This window comes from Cyphellophora europaea (assembly GCF_000365145.1).
Source record: "Cyphellophora europaea CBS 101466 unplaced genomic scaffold supercont1.4, whole genome shotgun sequence".
NCBI lineage: Eukaryota > Fungi > Ascomycota > Eurotiomycetes > Chaetothyriales > Cyphellophoraceae > Cyphellophora > Cyphellophora europaea.
In genome coordinates, this window is record NW_008481810.1 from 1254837 (window position 1) to 1270277 (window position 15441).

The 15441-nt window shown below is 55.0% G+C and overlaps 6 protein-coding genes across 6 annotated transcripts; 1 reads left to right on the top strand and 5 right to left on the bottom strand.

Moving 5' to 3' along the window:
• Positions 1 to 1231: 1231 nt before the first annotated feature.
• HMPREF1541_04703 (uncharacterized protein) lies at positions 1232 to 2781 on the bottom strand (the record flags this gene model as incomplete). The annotated part of the gene is made up of 5 exons (XM_008719047.1): positions 1232 to 1713; positions 1771 to 1852; positions 1913 to 1976; positions 2088 to 2141; positions 2225 to 2781. 5 exons carry the CDS (start codon positions 2779 to 2781, stop codon positions 1232 to 1234), a joined length of 1239 nt encoding a protein of 412 aa, XP_008717269.1.
• Positions 2782 to 4514: 1733 nt separating this feature from the next.
• HMPREF1541_04704 (uncharacterized protein) lies at positions 4515 to 5606 on the bottom strand (the record flags this gene model as incomplete). The annotated part of the gene is made up of 3 exons (XM_008719048.1): positions 4515 to 4936; positions 4993 to 5449; positions 5496 to 5606. 3 exons carry the CDS (start codon positions 5604 to 5606, stop codon positions 4515 to 4517), a joined length of 990 nt encoding a protein of 329 aa, XP_008717270.1.
• An 830-nt stretch (positions 5607 to 6436) lies between these two features.
• Positions 6437 to 8011, bottom strand: HMPREF1541_04705 (uncharacterized protein; the record flags this gene model as incomplete). The annotated part of the gene is made up of 1 exon (XM_008719049.1): positions 6437 to 8011. One exon carries the CDS (start codon positions 8009 to 8011, stop codon positions 6437 to 6439), a length of 1575 nt encoding a protein of 524 aa, XP_008717271.1.
• A 1507-nt stretch (positions 8012 to 9518) lies between these two features.
• On the bottom strand, positions 9519 to 10769 carry HMPREF1541_04706 (uncharacterized protein; the record flags this gene model as incomplete). The annotated part of the gene is made up of 2 exons (XM_008719050.1): positions 9519 to 10180; positions 10241 to 10769. 2 exons carry the CDS (start codon positions 10767 to 10769, stop codon positions 9519 to 9521), a joined length of 1191 nt encoding a protein of 396 aa, XP_008717272.1.
• An 813-nt stretch (positions 10770 to 11582) lies between these two features.
• On the bottom strand, positions 11583 to 12875 carry HMPREF1541_04707 (uncharacterized protein; the record flags this gene model as incomplete). The annotated part of the gene is made up of 1 exon (XM_008719051.1): positions 11583 to 12875. One exon carries the CDS (start codon positions 12873 to 12875, stop codon positions 11583 to 11585), a length of 1293 nt encoding a protein of 430 aa, XP_008717273.1.
• Positions 12876 to 13277: 402 nt separating this feature from the next.
• HMPREF1541_04708 (glutamate-tRNA ligase) lies at positions 13278 to 15113 on the top strand (the record flags this gene model as incomplete). Its single annotated transcript, XM_008719052.1, has 2 exons — positions 13278 to 13644; positions 13690 to 15113. 2 exons carry the CDS (start codon positions 13278 to 13280, stop codon positions 15111 to 15113), a joined length of 1791 nt encoding a protein of 596 aa, XP_008717274.1.
• Positions 15114 to 15441: the final 328 nt, after the last annotated feature.

Below are 15441 nucleotides of genomic sequence, written 5' to 3' on the forward strand. Positions count from 1 at the left end.
GGTTGGCCAAGTTGGTGAGCGGACTCCCCTAATCCAAAGTATAGGCATCTTCATGTTCCGCTTGTGAGTCCAGAGTGCCCGCCCGTCGATATCGTCGACGCTGGTGACTGTAATCCATGTAGTCCATACGAGGGTTTAGCTGTATACCAGTCGATCTTTGTGCCTAATCATCGGGCGCTTGATCCATTGTTGCTGCTAGAAAACAGAGTAAAGTCACCCCCGTAGTGCTGTTCTTGCATCTACTGTTGGAGTGAGTCTTCAATTCCAGTCCAGCCTCGATGCTCATAGTGTTGGGTGGGCTCCTTGTGGCCATTGTTGTACCGTGTATCATCGATTGCCGTTGAGGAACGAGTCGAGTTCATGGGCCCATTGCGTCCGTTGTATCGATCGGAGAGAGAGCATCTGTCCCAGGCTTGATATCCCTTGAATTATACTAAGCAGTAGCGAGTGAGCAAGGTGCAGTTCCATTATCACGTTCCGTTTCCAGGACCGTTTTGTTCCATGATTACGCAAGGATCAAGCATACTCATCTCCGGAAGCATCAGCAGCGTACAACCAGGTCCATGGGTTCTTGTTCTGTGTTGTGGCTTTGGTAGCATCCTGAGTGTATACCAACAGGATCTTGGCCTCATCAGAGCGGCAGCATAATCCATCGGGACAGTCGACAGAGATATTGCCGGTCACCTCAAAACGGTTTGGAGGGCTTTCATCCTTGTAGGTAGTTCCGGTAGTCCTGGCTGCGACGATGCGAATAATCACGGTTCAAGTCCAAAGAATCACTGTGTCAGGCATCATCGCATTAGGGCGTCTTTTTGTTGGCGCAGCCAAACTGTGTCACTGTCGTTTTCAACCTGTCGCTGTCTCTCGCGATGTACTCCATTACAATGCTGCTTATAAACCCTGTCAAGTACTCCAAGTATGGTAGAGCCAGCCTGCTCAATTGATGGGTCCAGAGAAGTCACAAGTCCAGTGCAGTAAATTTGCAAACACTCCTTCCCGTTCGTTTCTCAACCAGCCACACATCATTGGCGTCTAGCGTCATGAGATCGAACATATCCAGATCGTATCCTAGTCCGGCTTGGAATGTTGTCGGCCTCGCATTAAGCGACCAGCGGAAGTAGGTGTCCATGGAACGTGTGATATACAAGCTCATCGCACTCACTGCGAGGAGTTCGCGCCGTCGAGCGGCTGCCATCATCTCGACTGCATCAAGCAACGATACGGGTTACTGTCACCGGCCATGCCGGGATCTGGGATCGGCGTACCCGGTCTCATATCCAGTGACCATCTGTCCAGTTCTAGGATCCCTGTATGCTTGGGCAGGTGGGGCAGCGGGTGCCGCATTCCTTCCACCATATCCGGGTTGACCGTATCCAGGAACAGGTGCACGAGTGGTTGGGGGCGTGTTGCCTCCACCCCCGTATCTCGGTATGCCTTCGGGGCCATAGTTTCCTGGTTGACTAGAGCCTATTGAGTAGGCGGGATATGGTTCCTGGCCATATGCGCCGGATGAAACGGGAGTCACGCCATGCCGTCCCTGGACGTTTCTGGGGTCGCGTAGGTCCCGGGGATCCCGGACATCGCGGGCGTGGATGTCGCGCGGGTCGATTTCACGATGGCGAGGGACTGCCTCGTGTGCATAGTCCTGGGTGTCGACGTCCATAGAATCGCCGTAGTCGGCCTCCTGGCGGCCTTTCATCTCGGCATAGGACACTGATACCAAAGCATTAGATCCATCCCATGGGGGAATACGATTAGAATCAGGCGTACCCGTGCTCCGCCCTTGCCTGTTTCTACGGTCCTGGTCTTGACGCCAACGAGCGCTGTCCCTCTTCAAATCATCAATCATGGCCTGCTTATGTTAGTAGCCGACTCAAAGGGGCTTAACTTTGTCCAATTGTAGTCCACGTACGGAGGTTAGGGCACGATAGGCTCGGACAAGGAAGCCAGTCCGGCCATCCTTGTTGGTAAACGGGCTGTCGAATGCTGTTAGATATCGTTGCTGCCAAGACGGAATGGAGCAGGGGAGACTCGTTCACTGCCTATAGTGTTGAAAGGAGAAGAGTCCTGTGGTGTGTCTTTCTTACCGAACAGTTGCATCATTGCCCAGATACCGGCAGATCTCGTGCTGGATGACCTCTCTGTCACTGTTGTCGAAGAGAAGGTCCAGTCAGTACTCGGGTTCCTAAGTTTGGACTGCTCGACAGGATCCGGGGCGACTCACATGCCAGCTCCGGGAACAAAATAATCGTTGTATCTATTTGATCGATGGTCCTCATCCATGTAGTGTTCCCTGGGATCGACGACTTCACGGGCAGCTGATCTCCTGGGAGGTGGAATATCCGGTTCTGTGTCCATCCGGTCATCTCTTGGATTGGAGTATCTCGGAGCAGTTTCTCTGGAGTAGACGTCGGCGGTCCGGGCATCTCTGGGATCAACCATTCTTGTCGGCTTGTGATCATCATAGTAGGTGGGCTCATCCCGTGCCCTCGAGACTACACCGCCGCCGTGACGGTCAGGTCGGGGCTCTAACCTGGCAGCAGCGTTGGCTCCTCGGGGGTCACCCATAGTTCTTGAGGCAGACATCAGACGGGAATCGACTATTTCCATGGGTTCTTGCGTGCGGGAGGCGCCTCGGGGGTCTCTCGGGTCCTCAATAACTCTGGTTCTTTCTCTTGTTTCCACTCTGGCAGGAGCGTGGCGGTCTTCTCTGACTTCTCGACGAACAGTCGCAGCCCTGGGGTCCTCACGCCTTCCGTAGTCATCTTCGTAACGTGGCATGGTGGGCAAGTGGGATATATGTGCGTTGTCACGTCTCGGCTTAGTGCGATCGGGCAGCAAGTCGGGCCTGGAGCAAATGGCAAAGGAACGAGTAGCAAGGCCAACCCGGCAATCCAATGAGTGGTCTGTGTCCGGCTGGAGATCCTGGGACGATCCTGTGGTAGTGGTGGTGGGGCTGTAAGACCTGTTTCTGGTCTGCGGTCAGATAAATGTGTGGCCTAATCCCGGTAGAGCTGGTGGGTGATGGAATCCCAGGCAAGGACCGAAACGTGCGCGGAAGGATGAAGGAGAGTCAGTTGTGACTCGGACAAGCAATTGATGAGGAGGGAGAGATGCTGAGGCGGAGTGGGCGCACGCAATGAACAGCGATGCGACTCCAGGCTTTGGGTGCCAACCAGAGTTTTAGCGAGCCAATGGGCTTACCGCCGTGACGGTCTTAGGCAGCAGCCACCCACGAAGCCGGGCAGCACGTCTGCAATCGATAATGGCTATCGCTACCGATTAACTGCACGGCTAGTGCTGAATGGCGATACAAGAATGGCAGCAATGCTGATGAAATGTCTCCTACTTTTTTTCAACGATGCTCACGAAATACAGCACTCCGTACGGAGTCCTGATGGACCCCAACGGAGATGGATGGAAGGCAAAAAGACTAGGCAGGGTGGCACAGGGGGGACAGAGGGCCGGACGCTCAGGCCGCAGGCGACGAAACGGCGCTTTCTCTGGCGGCGATCGCGCCGATCTCCACAGCAAGATTCTTGAGCCTTAGTTAAGCCCTAGACGGCACCCAGTACCGCGGGTGGGTGTCAGTGCGCAGCGACGCCGAACCACAACACTTGAGCAGCTCAGTTTAACAAACCAACATGAACGCCTTGAGTGACCTGTCCCGCTCATAAGCTGTCGCACAAGTCTTATTCGGCTTGTTTACATCGGCGTTTTGAGAGCCCTGCTTGGCTCCGGGTCTCCGGCGCGTCCTGCTGTCAATTACCCGCTGAGACCATGACAGTGTAGCCAACAGAGACAGCCCTTGTGGCAATCATGGGCTGGAATCCTGGCCCGACAACGCTGACAACGTCTAAGTGGATCAGCGACAGCCGCCACTAGACGATGCCATGCAGCAGGTGATTCGGCTTGTCCTCCCCTGACAGGTTGGCCGGCTTGGAGCGTTGGGCACAAACTGCTACCCAACAGCTAATCCTAGGCCACCAAAAATCCCCATGTGCCTTTTCCAACAACCGGTCGATGCAAAGCCCTGGACTAGCTCGGGCATCCTCGCTTCGATGGCGTCTTTCGTCAACTCATTCGCTCTGCGCCGACGAAGCGAATGCCGAACCCTGAGGTACATCTTTGCTAATGCATTGTACAAGCTGCCCAAGTACCAGATGCTTGTCGCCGGTCTCAAAATCTCATCATCACATCGGCTGATGATACTACGCGCGGCCATGATCAACACGATTACAGGACCTTGTATCAAGTCAACGCGACAACTCCCAACATCTGGTCAAGAGTAAACAGCAATGCTGTAACAAAAAGTGACTTAGCGACCAAGGTGCCAACCCACACCGAGATTGAGCTGGCTTTACCATTGATTCTCATTCGTGCACCGTCCCACTCTACACACCGCCAACAATGTGGCTTGAATGACCGGCTCATGCATAGATCAAAGAATACTGCATACGAGGACGCCGCTGCCAATAGTCCAAGCTAACCAACCGTCCGGGGTGGTTATCCCTTCATAGCTTGGACCTGGCGTCTATTGCAGCGACGCGGAAGCCGGTTCGAGGGAAATGAAGACGGACGCCATTCCCCGCTGCAATGACCACTTCATCGTCGTCCAAGCCGATCAATGACCCGCGGTCACGTTGGCGGAAGCCAGAATCGGTAGGCCACACCTCTACTTCTTGCCCCTTGGTCAACCCAAGAGGGTCCGTTGCGTTCACACCTATGTCCTGTCCTGCGAACTTCGCGTCAAGTACCCGTTTTGCAGCCACGTCTCCTTTCAAGGCCGTCGGCTTTGGCGCCCTTTTCTTCGCGTCGTTGCAGGCGCGATCGAAGCGGTCGATCCAGGCGAACACCTTGGGATAGTGCTTCGGGGAGATGACATCTGACGGCAGCGCTCCTTTGAGGCCCTTCATCCAGTGAAACACCCAGACCGCTGGTTCTGCGTCAGCACTGACTCGCCATGGTTGGCCGTTGGGCAGCAACACTTACCTTCGATATCGGCTAGCGAAGGCTTGTCCGTCTTCAGAACCCATTCTCTATTATCCGCCAACAGCGTCGTCTCAAGGAACTTGAAGCTGTTCCTTATGGCAGCGACTGCCTCGGGCCTATTGGCATCGACGACCTCCTTGCTCCACGGCCGCCCAGAGAAATTCTCTCTGTCTTTCTGGAATTTGACGTCCTTGACAATTGGCGTATCAGACGGGATCAGCTGCGAGCCTCTGACGAACACCCCGGCTTCGATCTTCCACACTTCGAGCAGTTTCTGCATCGCCCGTTGGTCGGCGTCTGTAGCCCCCAACGCACCGTCCGGGAATAACTCCTCCAGCTTCCTGATAATGATGCGCGTGTCACAGTAGACGTCCTTGCCAATGGCGCAAATCGGTATCCGCCGATAGTTGACGCCGATAGCCTCCAAATCCGGCCGGGGCATGATGGGAGGTTGTTTCTGTCCATTGATCAGCGCCGCAACATCCAAGTCCCTAGCAACTCACGCATTCAGCATAGTCGATGCCACGCAGCGCCAGATACCAGATCACCCGGCGGGCGTAGGGCGAGAAGCTGTAATGATACAGCACGATGCCATTATTCGCGGCGTCAGTCATGGTCGTCACTTCAGCTATTCGAAAGTCCGCAGAAGCAAAGGTAAAGAAGTGTCAGTCAAACACTACCGCCAGCTCAAGCTCGGTTGTTGTCTTTATATCTCCCTACTCCCTTTTGCTGCGACGTCTAGTTACAAGAGAACAAGGGCGCGTGCTCTACCGACGTAAAGGGCTTCGTATCTCGAGGCACCACCGAGAAGATGCCTCGGCTGCCGAGCCACAGCAGGGGTTCACACGTTTCTGCGCGGGGAAAGGCCATTGCCGTTGCGGGCCAGCCAATCAGAGAGAGGAGCTCAGTCGTTGGTACTGCATTTCCGACTTTGCGGCAGCCTTGTCACGCTTCCTTCATATACCAGATGCCTCGTTGCAGACCTGGACGGTCTAATGACTTTCGGGGTATGGCTGTAGACTTGTATTCTCTGGAAGTATAAGGTAAGTACTATCAACCTCCGACCAATTCGATCAGCTGGCTGATCCAGCCAACGATTCCGCGGCCACCAAGCACGCTGACATCTCCTCCGCCATGAGTCCGCCAGATTGCAGGCTGACCTGAGCCCATCTATTGTGCATGCTCGCAAGTTCAGGTTTCTTCATGCCTCACGTGGCCCATTCTGCGGTGGAACAAACCGCTGCCGCCGCGGCTGCAATGCTGCAAATGCCTTGAACGGATCTCCAGGTAGGTCTTGAGAGGATATATGCATGGTTGAGGATCTAGATGCGCCTAACTAGCACGACGCCGTCGCTATGTACCTGTGTAGAGGAATTCCCACGAAATCACCACCCAAGTCTTCTTCTTCTTCACAAGCGTGAACCTCGCTTCGTAAAGTCCCCGCTCAAATCACGCCAACCGTAGTCTCCGTCCCGGCCATAGGCACATACGTCCTCTTCGCCTCGTCCAAAATCTCCTCGAAGCGCCTGGCGCCCTCGTATCTGCCCTGCCGCCAGCCATGCGACCACTGGTCCTTGGCCGTCCTTGGGTATGCATCTCCATTGTACCCACAGCCATATCCTCCTCCTCTTCCTTCCCCCTGACTATCAGCGTGACCATCCTCATCTTCATCACCACACCAATCCTCCCCCCGCACTCCCCACCACCACCTCGAGCACTCCCATACTCCCTCCCCATTCCCCTCCTCCTCGGCCTCCTCCCCACACAGCCAACTCCACTTCTTCAAAAACCAGCCTTTAGCCTCCCAACTTCGCGTGTCCCACGCCACCTGGCCCTGCGCGCCTCTGACGTCGGTCCGTCCCCTTTTCCCACCCCGCGTATTGCACGTTCCCGCGGGTGTGCTGCCGCCCCAGCACACCAAGCCGCCATGCATGAGGTCGAGGAAGAACTCCACATGGTCCAAACGGCCCTCGACGCTGGCGCGCACGGCGCGCTCGCGCATGGTGGGGAACACGATGCAGTCGAGGTAGCTGGGGTGGGCGTGGAGGTACTGCACCGGCCGGGGGCGCAGCGCGGGAGGGATCATGACGGCGTGGCTGGAGAAGAGGCTGTGGGCTGAGGGGTCGTTGGCGGGGGGGAGACAGGTCGGCGGCATGGTGGCTGTGATGGTGAGGAAGCAGGTGGGGAATTGGGAGGGGTGGTCTTCGAGGTAGTGGGTGCGGGAGATGCCGAGGGAGAGGGCGATCGCGAGGGACGCGGTGAGGGGGGATTCGGCGGCGAGGTGGAGGTTGTTGAGGTGTGGGGAGGGGAGGCTGGATTGGGACTGGGAGTGGGGAATTGTGTCGGAGCCGTAGCTGTCGCGCTGGTGTTGGATGTCGAGGAGTTGTCGTTGTCGCTTGTAAGCGTAGGGCCGTGAGAGGATGGTCAAGGAGCCGGACATGTAGTCTCCGGAGACTGGGGGTATGTATGGCTGGGAAGGGTCGGAGGGAGGTATTGGCCAGTAGTTGTCTTGATAGTCTAAGGCTGGCTCGGGGTCTGGCAGAAATGATGGAGTACTGTGGTGAATTGGAAGAGTGGCTGCGAAGGTTGGTGGCGAAGGAGCGATTTGCAATGGCATGTAGTCAAGCGTGCACAGCTCGTTGGTAACGGGAATGTCGCCGTTGAGCTGGAAGATCTCGTTGAAGTTGATGATGTTCTGTGTTGGTAGTGGTGCATAGGATTCCTCGCTCTCGGGTTTGGGTTCAGGGGACCTGGACATTTGGATAGAAGGAGGCACAGAACGCGGTATTTCCTTCTTTGCGCGGCCTTTCGCTGCTGCGCTGTCGAGTCCTGTCGAAGCGACCTGGTCCTCCAACACTTCGAGCCGCTTCTTCTGCTTCTCCCGATAGACCTTCTGCGCTCGTCGATTCTGCTCTCGGCGCCTATCTGTCATTACACGCACATACGGCTTTTTAACCTGGGGTTGCTGTTCATCTCGGGCACAACGGCTATCGGCTGACGACATGAATTGTTGGGCCATGTCCACTCGAGTTTGCGTCACAGCTCTGGTGTTCATCTGAGGCTTGCTGGTAGGCTGACTGCGATATAAATGCTTATATAAAAAGCGTAGCGACGATCATGCTCCAGGATTGGAAGGTGGTTCCTGGGGCTGTGATAGACCAATAGCAGGTGGTGGTCTAGGCTACCTGGGGCGGAGAGGAGCACCGTAGGGCAGGAGCATGCCGCAAAGGTAGCGAGAGTCGTTGTTTAGGTCATCATGGAGGAGAATCGAAGTTGAGATGGGGAATTTGCGACGTCGTCCGAGACCCCGTAAGCCAAAAATCGACATGCATAGGCAATTCTTGAGTCCACTAGCTAAGCACGCTTCTGGTATTCCGGAACACGGCAACACCGCCGACCTACAACGTTGAATGGAAGCTTAGTCACACCCCTAATTGATTCGTATTAGATACTAGCTCTCAGCTAGGGTATCGAAGGACATCAGTGGTTCACCCAGTGTTGGCAGTGTAGCTGGGAAGGCGTCTGTGTCGGTTGTCTGGGGGCTGAATGGCGGGTCTGCGTCAAAGCCGCGTCCATCTATTCATTCGGACAGGACCGGACCAACCATAGCATCGGGCGGATGCCTCTTGGAGGAGACCATGTCAAATAGTAGCAGCATCTCTGAGTAATACACGATGAGATGGCTGTTTCAAACAAGCTCCGTTCTTTATTACCATTCGTGATTCAAGTAAGTACTCTCGCTAGCTAGACCGTGGTACAAAGATAGACATGACAGGGGTTGGGTCGAGTGGGTAACGCAGATCAACCCAATGTCAGCCTCCAGTCAAAGTTCCTTTCCAGGCCTGTATGCCCTTCAGAAGCTTGTCTCTGTTCTACTTCCTTCTTGACCGCCGCGCTTTCGCAACGAGCTGAGATGGTGTGCTCATTCGCGTCCTTGTGATGGTGGAACAGGCCGCGCCGTGAAGGGCCAGCTTGGATGCGAGGTACACGAGAGTCGCAATACCTACTGTTTCAAATCAACATGCACTTTTGCGTATGTAACATGGATCATTACGTTCGTACAACGGCGTGAACTCTTCTCCGCCTTCGATGCTGTGCGCCTCTTCCACCATTTGAGCTTGAAACGCCGGTTCGTAATAACAGCTTGCCGCGCCTCGTGCGTCTCACCATGACCCGCGATACAGTAGAGCGTACCTCTGTTAGCCATTTCGGAGCCGAGAGGCCTCGTACTTTCCTTCCTGTGAACCATGGACTTAATCAATGGAGGGCCACGCCATAGCAATGCTTGAAAGCCCTGGAGTCCAATCCTGCTCTCTATCAGCCAAACCATCCAAAGGGTATCTCCGCGACCGTCCCAAAATGCGAGATTGAAAATAAATATCATGCCGCCAAACACGGTTCCTGTGGCTTCTGCGCTCGCTGCGACGTCCGCCAGATGAGCTGCGGTCGACGCTACCGACCCAACAGTTGGGCGTTGAAGCTCTCATTCTGATCATGTCAGCCGTGACTGCTGGTGGGCGTCGCTGCTAGAAACCTACCTTGCGTCGCTTCTTCCGGTTGCCATCATCACTGCCGTACTCCCCGTCGGGCGAGGCATCTTCCGGCTCAGAATAGCCCTCCCCATACCCGATGAAGCTATCGTCCCCATAGCTTCGCTTTTTGCCTCTCGTCTGGCGTTTTAATTCAGCAGCACTTTGTGGGGCGGGCCTCATCAGGCCATTCGGTCGTTGTGCAGCTGCTTGAGCAGATGCCATCGCCAATGGAGCAGCTGTTTTCTTTTCGTGGCCGAGCACGTCATCCCATTTGGCTTCATTCCGCACTCGACCAGGCTGCATCTGCATAGCCTTGCGTAGCTTGGATCTGAAGTCATCTGTGACCTTGATCTCACGTTTCGGGTTCGCGGCCTCCCACTCCTCGGTGTTCTGGAGGTAAGTTCCCCTGGTTTCGGAAGTGAAGCTACCGATAGACGCACGCATGGAAGGCTCGTTGGGTTTCTCCTGTTTGAGCTTCACCGCCTTGTTCCTTCCAGCGAGCTGAAAGTCCTTAATCTGGCCTTCGTAAGATTTGCGGAGCTTGTTAATTTTCTCCTGTGTGAAAGGATCCTGGCGCGCCACACTTCGTTGTAGCGATCCCAGCCCATAGATCGATAGCAGGTGCGTCTGAACGTCAGGTTTCTGTGGCTCGACCCCTAAGATACGATGTTAATACACGCGGCAGATTATGGCAGATCGGACAGGGTGAGCCTTACTGGACCGGCAAGAAAGATATGGTTCGCCAATATCCTTGTCGAGCTCGTCCAGGTCGGGGTCGCCCGCGCTATCTTGCATTTCGATGTCACCCAATCTAGGGCTGGTACCCTCATCCTCCTTCTTTGACCGCCGCTCATGGTTAGTGGGCAACATAGACTCATCCAAATCCATCGCCTCTCCTATCCGCTGACGTTTGTCACGATGTTCATCTCGTTCCATCATGTTAGATGTGTGGTGCTCGGAATGACTACTGCTTGGGGTTGAATAAGGCTGGCTGTTGCGTTGTGTGGAGGGCCGAGTATATGACGATGCTGATGAGGGAGACCGGGGCGATGAACGCGACGCCGCCTCATCCATGTGCGATGTGTGGGTACCATGGGAAACATAGCTTTTGGTAGCGACTGACATATATTTCGGGGATGGAGGCAGCTTTGGCGAGGTCTCAGAGGCTCGCCGCCGCTTGACACCTGTCTCGGGAGGGGAGGATGGCGACAGCGGAATTTTGGGCGGATACTGCGTCGCGGACATCTAAAGACCATGCAGCTAGGTGCCAGACACGTCGCCTGCGCGCTCGTAAGGGCGGCGACGTATGATTCACCGACAGCGCAAGCGGTACTCAGTAACGTGAGGGTTGGAAGGCCGTGGGGCTAGGGTGGTGAAAGATCGGATGTTGGGCTGTCGGCGGCGGGGTTACGGGATCGCGTCGCTCGGGTGGTCGCAGGTCGCAGGTCGCCGCGGAGTGCTCACAGCAGAAGAGAATGTCGCTATCTGCAGTAGATGAGATGCTGTTGGCTGAGGATGATGCGCGGGAGAACAAAGAGAGAGAGGAAGAACGCATGAACTCACTCGTCACGGCCACGGCGACGGCCGTTTCTTGGCGGAGGCCCCGTTGCTGGCCAGCCAATCAGGCCTGAAACTTCTTGCCGTGTCGCTTAACCTGAATCAATGTGGCACGAGATTGATTACTCTCAAGCAAGAGAAGATGTCGATGTTTCCAAGAGCGCACTGTCCCCATAGCTCACGTCCCTATTGATCTCCAGACCTTTGTAGAATCTCCGGACGTAGGTATGCTGGGGCTGTAAGGGAGGGAGATTGCCACCAGCAGCGCGCCCAAGAAAAGCAATTCTGCACAAAGAGATCGAAGTGTTTTGGTCTGGTCTATTAACATGAAATACTCTCGGCCTACTGTTCCCAGTCGTTGTGGCCTGTCCTACGCCCGCAGGCCCATCTATGCAGAAACCTTCAACGCGTCCAAAACTCTCGCTGAAACGCCCCAGAAATGCTTTTAGAAGGTATCTCGGCACCGTCACATCATGAAAGGCTCATCAGTCATACCGTCGTCTACTGAGTCTGACACTGGGCTCCTTGAGCACCTTCGTCATCATCTTCCCAGGCGCCGCGACCCTCCTCACCACCAATCTCCTCGATATCCGCCTCTTCGTAGTCGCGTGCATCAACGATGTCGGTCTCGATAGCAGGCAGAGGACCAGGCAGCATCTTCTTCATAGCCTCGACGGTCTTAGGGTCACTGAAGAAGCCATCCTCGGGGAACTCTACCTCGACAATCAAGTAGAGATCGCCCTTGGCGTCAGAGCGTTTGAGTGGCATTCCTTCTCCGGGAATCTTCAGCACATCTTGAGGTCGGAGGATCTTGCCTTCTTGAATGGGGTGGTTGAGCTCGATGCCACGACCATCAAGATGCTTCACGACCACTCTGTTGAAGCCGAAGAGACTCTCGGCTAGAGTGATGTCGAGTTTCGCGCTCAGGTCGTTGCCGGTGCGTTGGAAGTTGTCGTCAGGCAATTCAACCAAATGGAAGACGATATCGCCCGTTACCTCGGCGCCTGGCACCTGATCTGCCTCGCCCTCAAGTCTAATTTGGTCGCCCTCCTTGGATCCCGGCGGAATGTACAGCTCGAGTTGCTTCTTTTCCTCCGTGGTCTTCTTGCCTTTGCACTTCTTGCACTTGTCCTTGGCGTCCCAGATTTCTCCGGAGCCTTCGCAGGCACCGCAAGGAACCATGCGTTGAGTCAGCATGCCCGGACCGACTTGGCTGACCACTTGTCGAACACCTTGACCTTTGCAGGTCGCACACTGCGATGCCTTTGCACCGTCTTTACCACCGCTGCCACTGCATTTGGAACATAGGACTTGCTTAGTCGATGTGAATTTGACAGTCTTGCCCTTGTACAAATCTTCGAGGCTGATTTCATATTTCTGGTTCTCATCTGGCGACCGCCTCATCTTCTGACGCCCACCACCCATGCCTGGAAAGGCGCCGCCCATGCCCGGGATACCCCCTCCCATGCCGAACATGTTCAAGATGTCCTCCATGTTGACATCCATGCCAGCACCAGCACCTCCACCTTCAAAGGCAGCCATGCCGTGGGCGTCGTAGAGTTGACGCTTCTGGTCATCGGAGAGGATCTCATAGGCTTGACCGGCAGCCTTGAATTGGTGCTCGGCCTCTTCGCGCTCATCGGGAGCGGCTTTATCGGGATGGTACTTCAGAGCAGCTTTGTGATAAGCCTTCTTGATTTCGTTCTTTGAGGCATCTTTGGACACGCCGAGAATTTCGTAGAGATCGATCTGAGGTGAATCGCCAGGCGTCGATGTGCCATTTGCGCCATCCATGATAGGCGGTCGGTTGTGGCTGAGGGAGCGCTGAGTTATTGAGAATGTGTTCAGAGATGGACGAAGAGGTTGCTCGGAGACAGCAAATGGTGTCAGTTGCAAACGATGCTAGAAAGCACGGCCGTGTTCCTTTGCACAAAAGATTCGGTAGGAAATGAGCAAGCGGGTTTGATAATCGTAGGGCTGCAGAAGAGACGAGACTAAGTTGAAAGTATGCGTAGGCGCCCAGGCGGGCCAAACTCTTCACCATGCGCAGAGCCTTGCACTGCTGGGTTTCCACCAATCAGCTGTAACACTTTCTCGTCCGCAGGTATCTTCTAGAAGTCACTGGCATCGACAACTTCTCGTGTCTAGTGTAGCCGAATCATTCCGTCGCCTTCCTACGCTTGAGTGTGTCTCTCTATGCAGCCTGTGACGCGCATTGGTGCTAGGTTTACGACCTGGACATGCAAATCGTGTCGTGATGCCCTGCGAGGACAGCACCATGCGGCGCGACCGAACGTGCCATCAAGATTCTTCGCTTCGACCCGGAAATTGAATCGCGGCAACCTGCCTGACTCCCCTGCTCGAACACGGTTCGCACCGAGCCCGACTGGAAATCTGCATCTGGGGTCTATCCGGACTGCTTTGTTCAACTATCTCCTAGCCCGCAAGACGAAGGGTCAGTTCCTGCTCCGTCTTGAGGACACGGATCAAAAGAGGACAATACCGGGTGCTGAAGAGAGGCTGTACCGAGATCTTCAGTGGGCTGGCTTAGAATGGGATGAAGGTCTGTCTATGGGCCTTGCACAACTACATAGCTAAACCAAGGTAGGTCCAGTAATCAATGGTCCGTATGGACCCTATCGACAATCAGAGCGTCTCTCTTCATACCACGCGCATATCCAGGGCCTGCTCCAAGCGAGTAAAGCATATCGCTGTTTCTGTTCCGCGGAACGTCTCGACGATCTGAATCGACGTAGACATGACAAGGGCCTGAACTTAGGGTACGACCGCAAATGTGCCGACATGCCAGTTGACGAGGCGGAACAGCGTGCCCATTCAGGGGAGGCTCACGTGGTCCGCTTTCGTGCCCCTGAGACCTGGCCTCGCTACCGTGATCTGGTCTACGGGCATACAGGGCATGGGGAGAAAGCGAATAAAAAGCTGTATGTGGATGCACCAGTGTGGGAGGATGCTATTCTGATCAAGTCGGATGGCTTTCCGACCTACCACTGGGCCAATGTCTGTGACGATCATGATATGAGAATCACACACGTTGTTCGAGGGTCAGAGTGGATGGCGTCTACACCCCTACACATCGCCATGTACGCAGCAAAAGAGTGGACGCCACCACTGTATGCTCACGTGCCTCTGCTGGTGGATCAGAATAAGCAGAAGCTCAGCAAACGCAACTTCGACACCGACATAGCGTCTTTCCGCGACAAAGGAATCTTCCCAGAAGCATTGGTGAACTTTGCCGCCTTGCTTGGCTGGTCACACCAGCAGAAAAGCGACATAATGAGTCTGCGTGAACTAGAGCAGTCGTTTGATCTGAAGATTACCAAGGGCAACACTGTCGTATCGTTCGAAAAGCTGCGATTCTTACAGGAGCAACACGGCCGGCGGCGCATCTCTGCTGGGGGCGATTACTTGGAACAATTGATTCGAGATGTCGCGGTGTCCCTGCTGAACAAGGAGGGCGCTGCCAAAATCGCTGCCTTGGTTGGCAAGAGAAATCTTCGGGACGTGGTTGCCAGTATGCTCCACGCGGAGTCATTGGCCTTTTCTTCTCCTTTGGACTTTGCCGAAAAGTGTTCCATCTTCGTCACGCCGCCACGGCGGCCAAAACTCGATATTGAAGATTCGCAGCTAGTGAAGGAGCTCCATATTGCCGCCTCAACGCTACTGTTTGTCCCTGAAAGCCAGTGGACACAGGCTACCCATTCTGAGAACTTGAAGGACATGGATTTCCATGGCCCCGATGCAGACCCCAAAAGCAAGAAGAAATGGAAGGGGCAATTGTATCACTACCTGCGCTGGGCGCTGCTGGGAGGTGTTCCCGGCCCCAACATTCCTCAGACCATGGAAATACTCGGTCGGCCTATCTGTGTCGACCGCATTCAACGGGCAATATCGGAATCATCTCAGGAGTCCAAGCAACGAGAGAACATGTCCACTCGACCACAGATTCTCAAAACTGCAACGGACGCCTCTACCTGGTCAGCCATCAAATCAGAGGCCACTGCCAAATCTTAAACAGACGCTATTGGACATGGCAGTGTTCCGCCGTCCCCGGGTCGCGAAGAACGGCTGCAGTCTTCGTGGAGGATGGCCCACCAGGAGTCGATAAAACTGGCGGGCAGGCTCCGCAGACTCACCGAAAGACACTCAAAAAGCCACTGCTGTGACTTCGGGAAGCATGCTTGTCAATTGTGTTCAACCCTGGTGGCGCCTCTGCCGCGTCGCCTTGCACCAGCGTGGTCAGCATAATCTATTAGCGAGCCACCTCACGAGGATTGTTCGGCAGATGTACATTAGTGGTGTGAGCATGAAGCTCGTTAGTTGTGTGCGACCGACTGCCTAA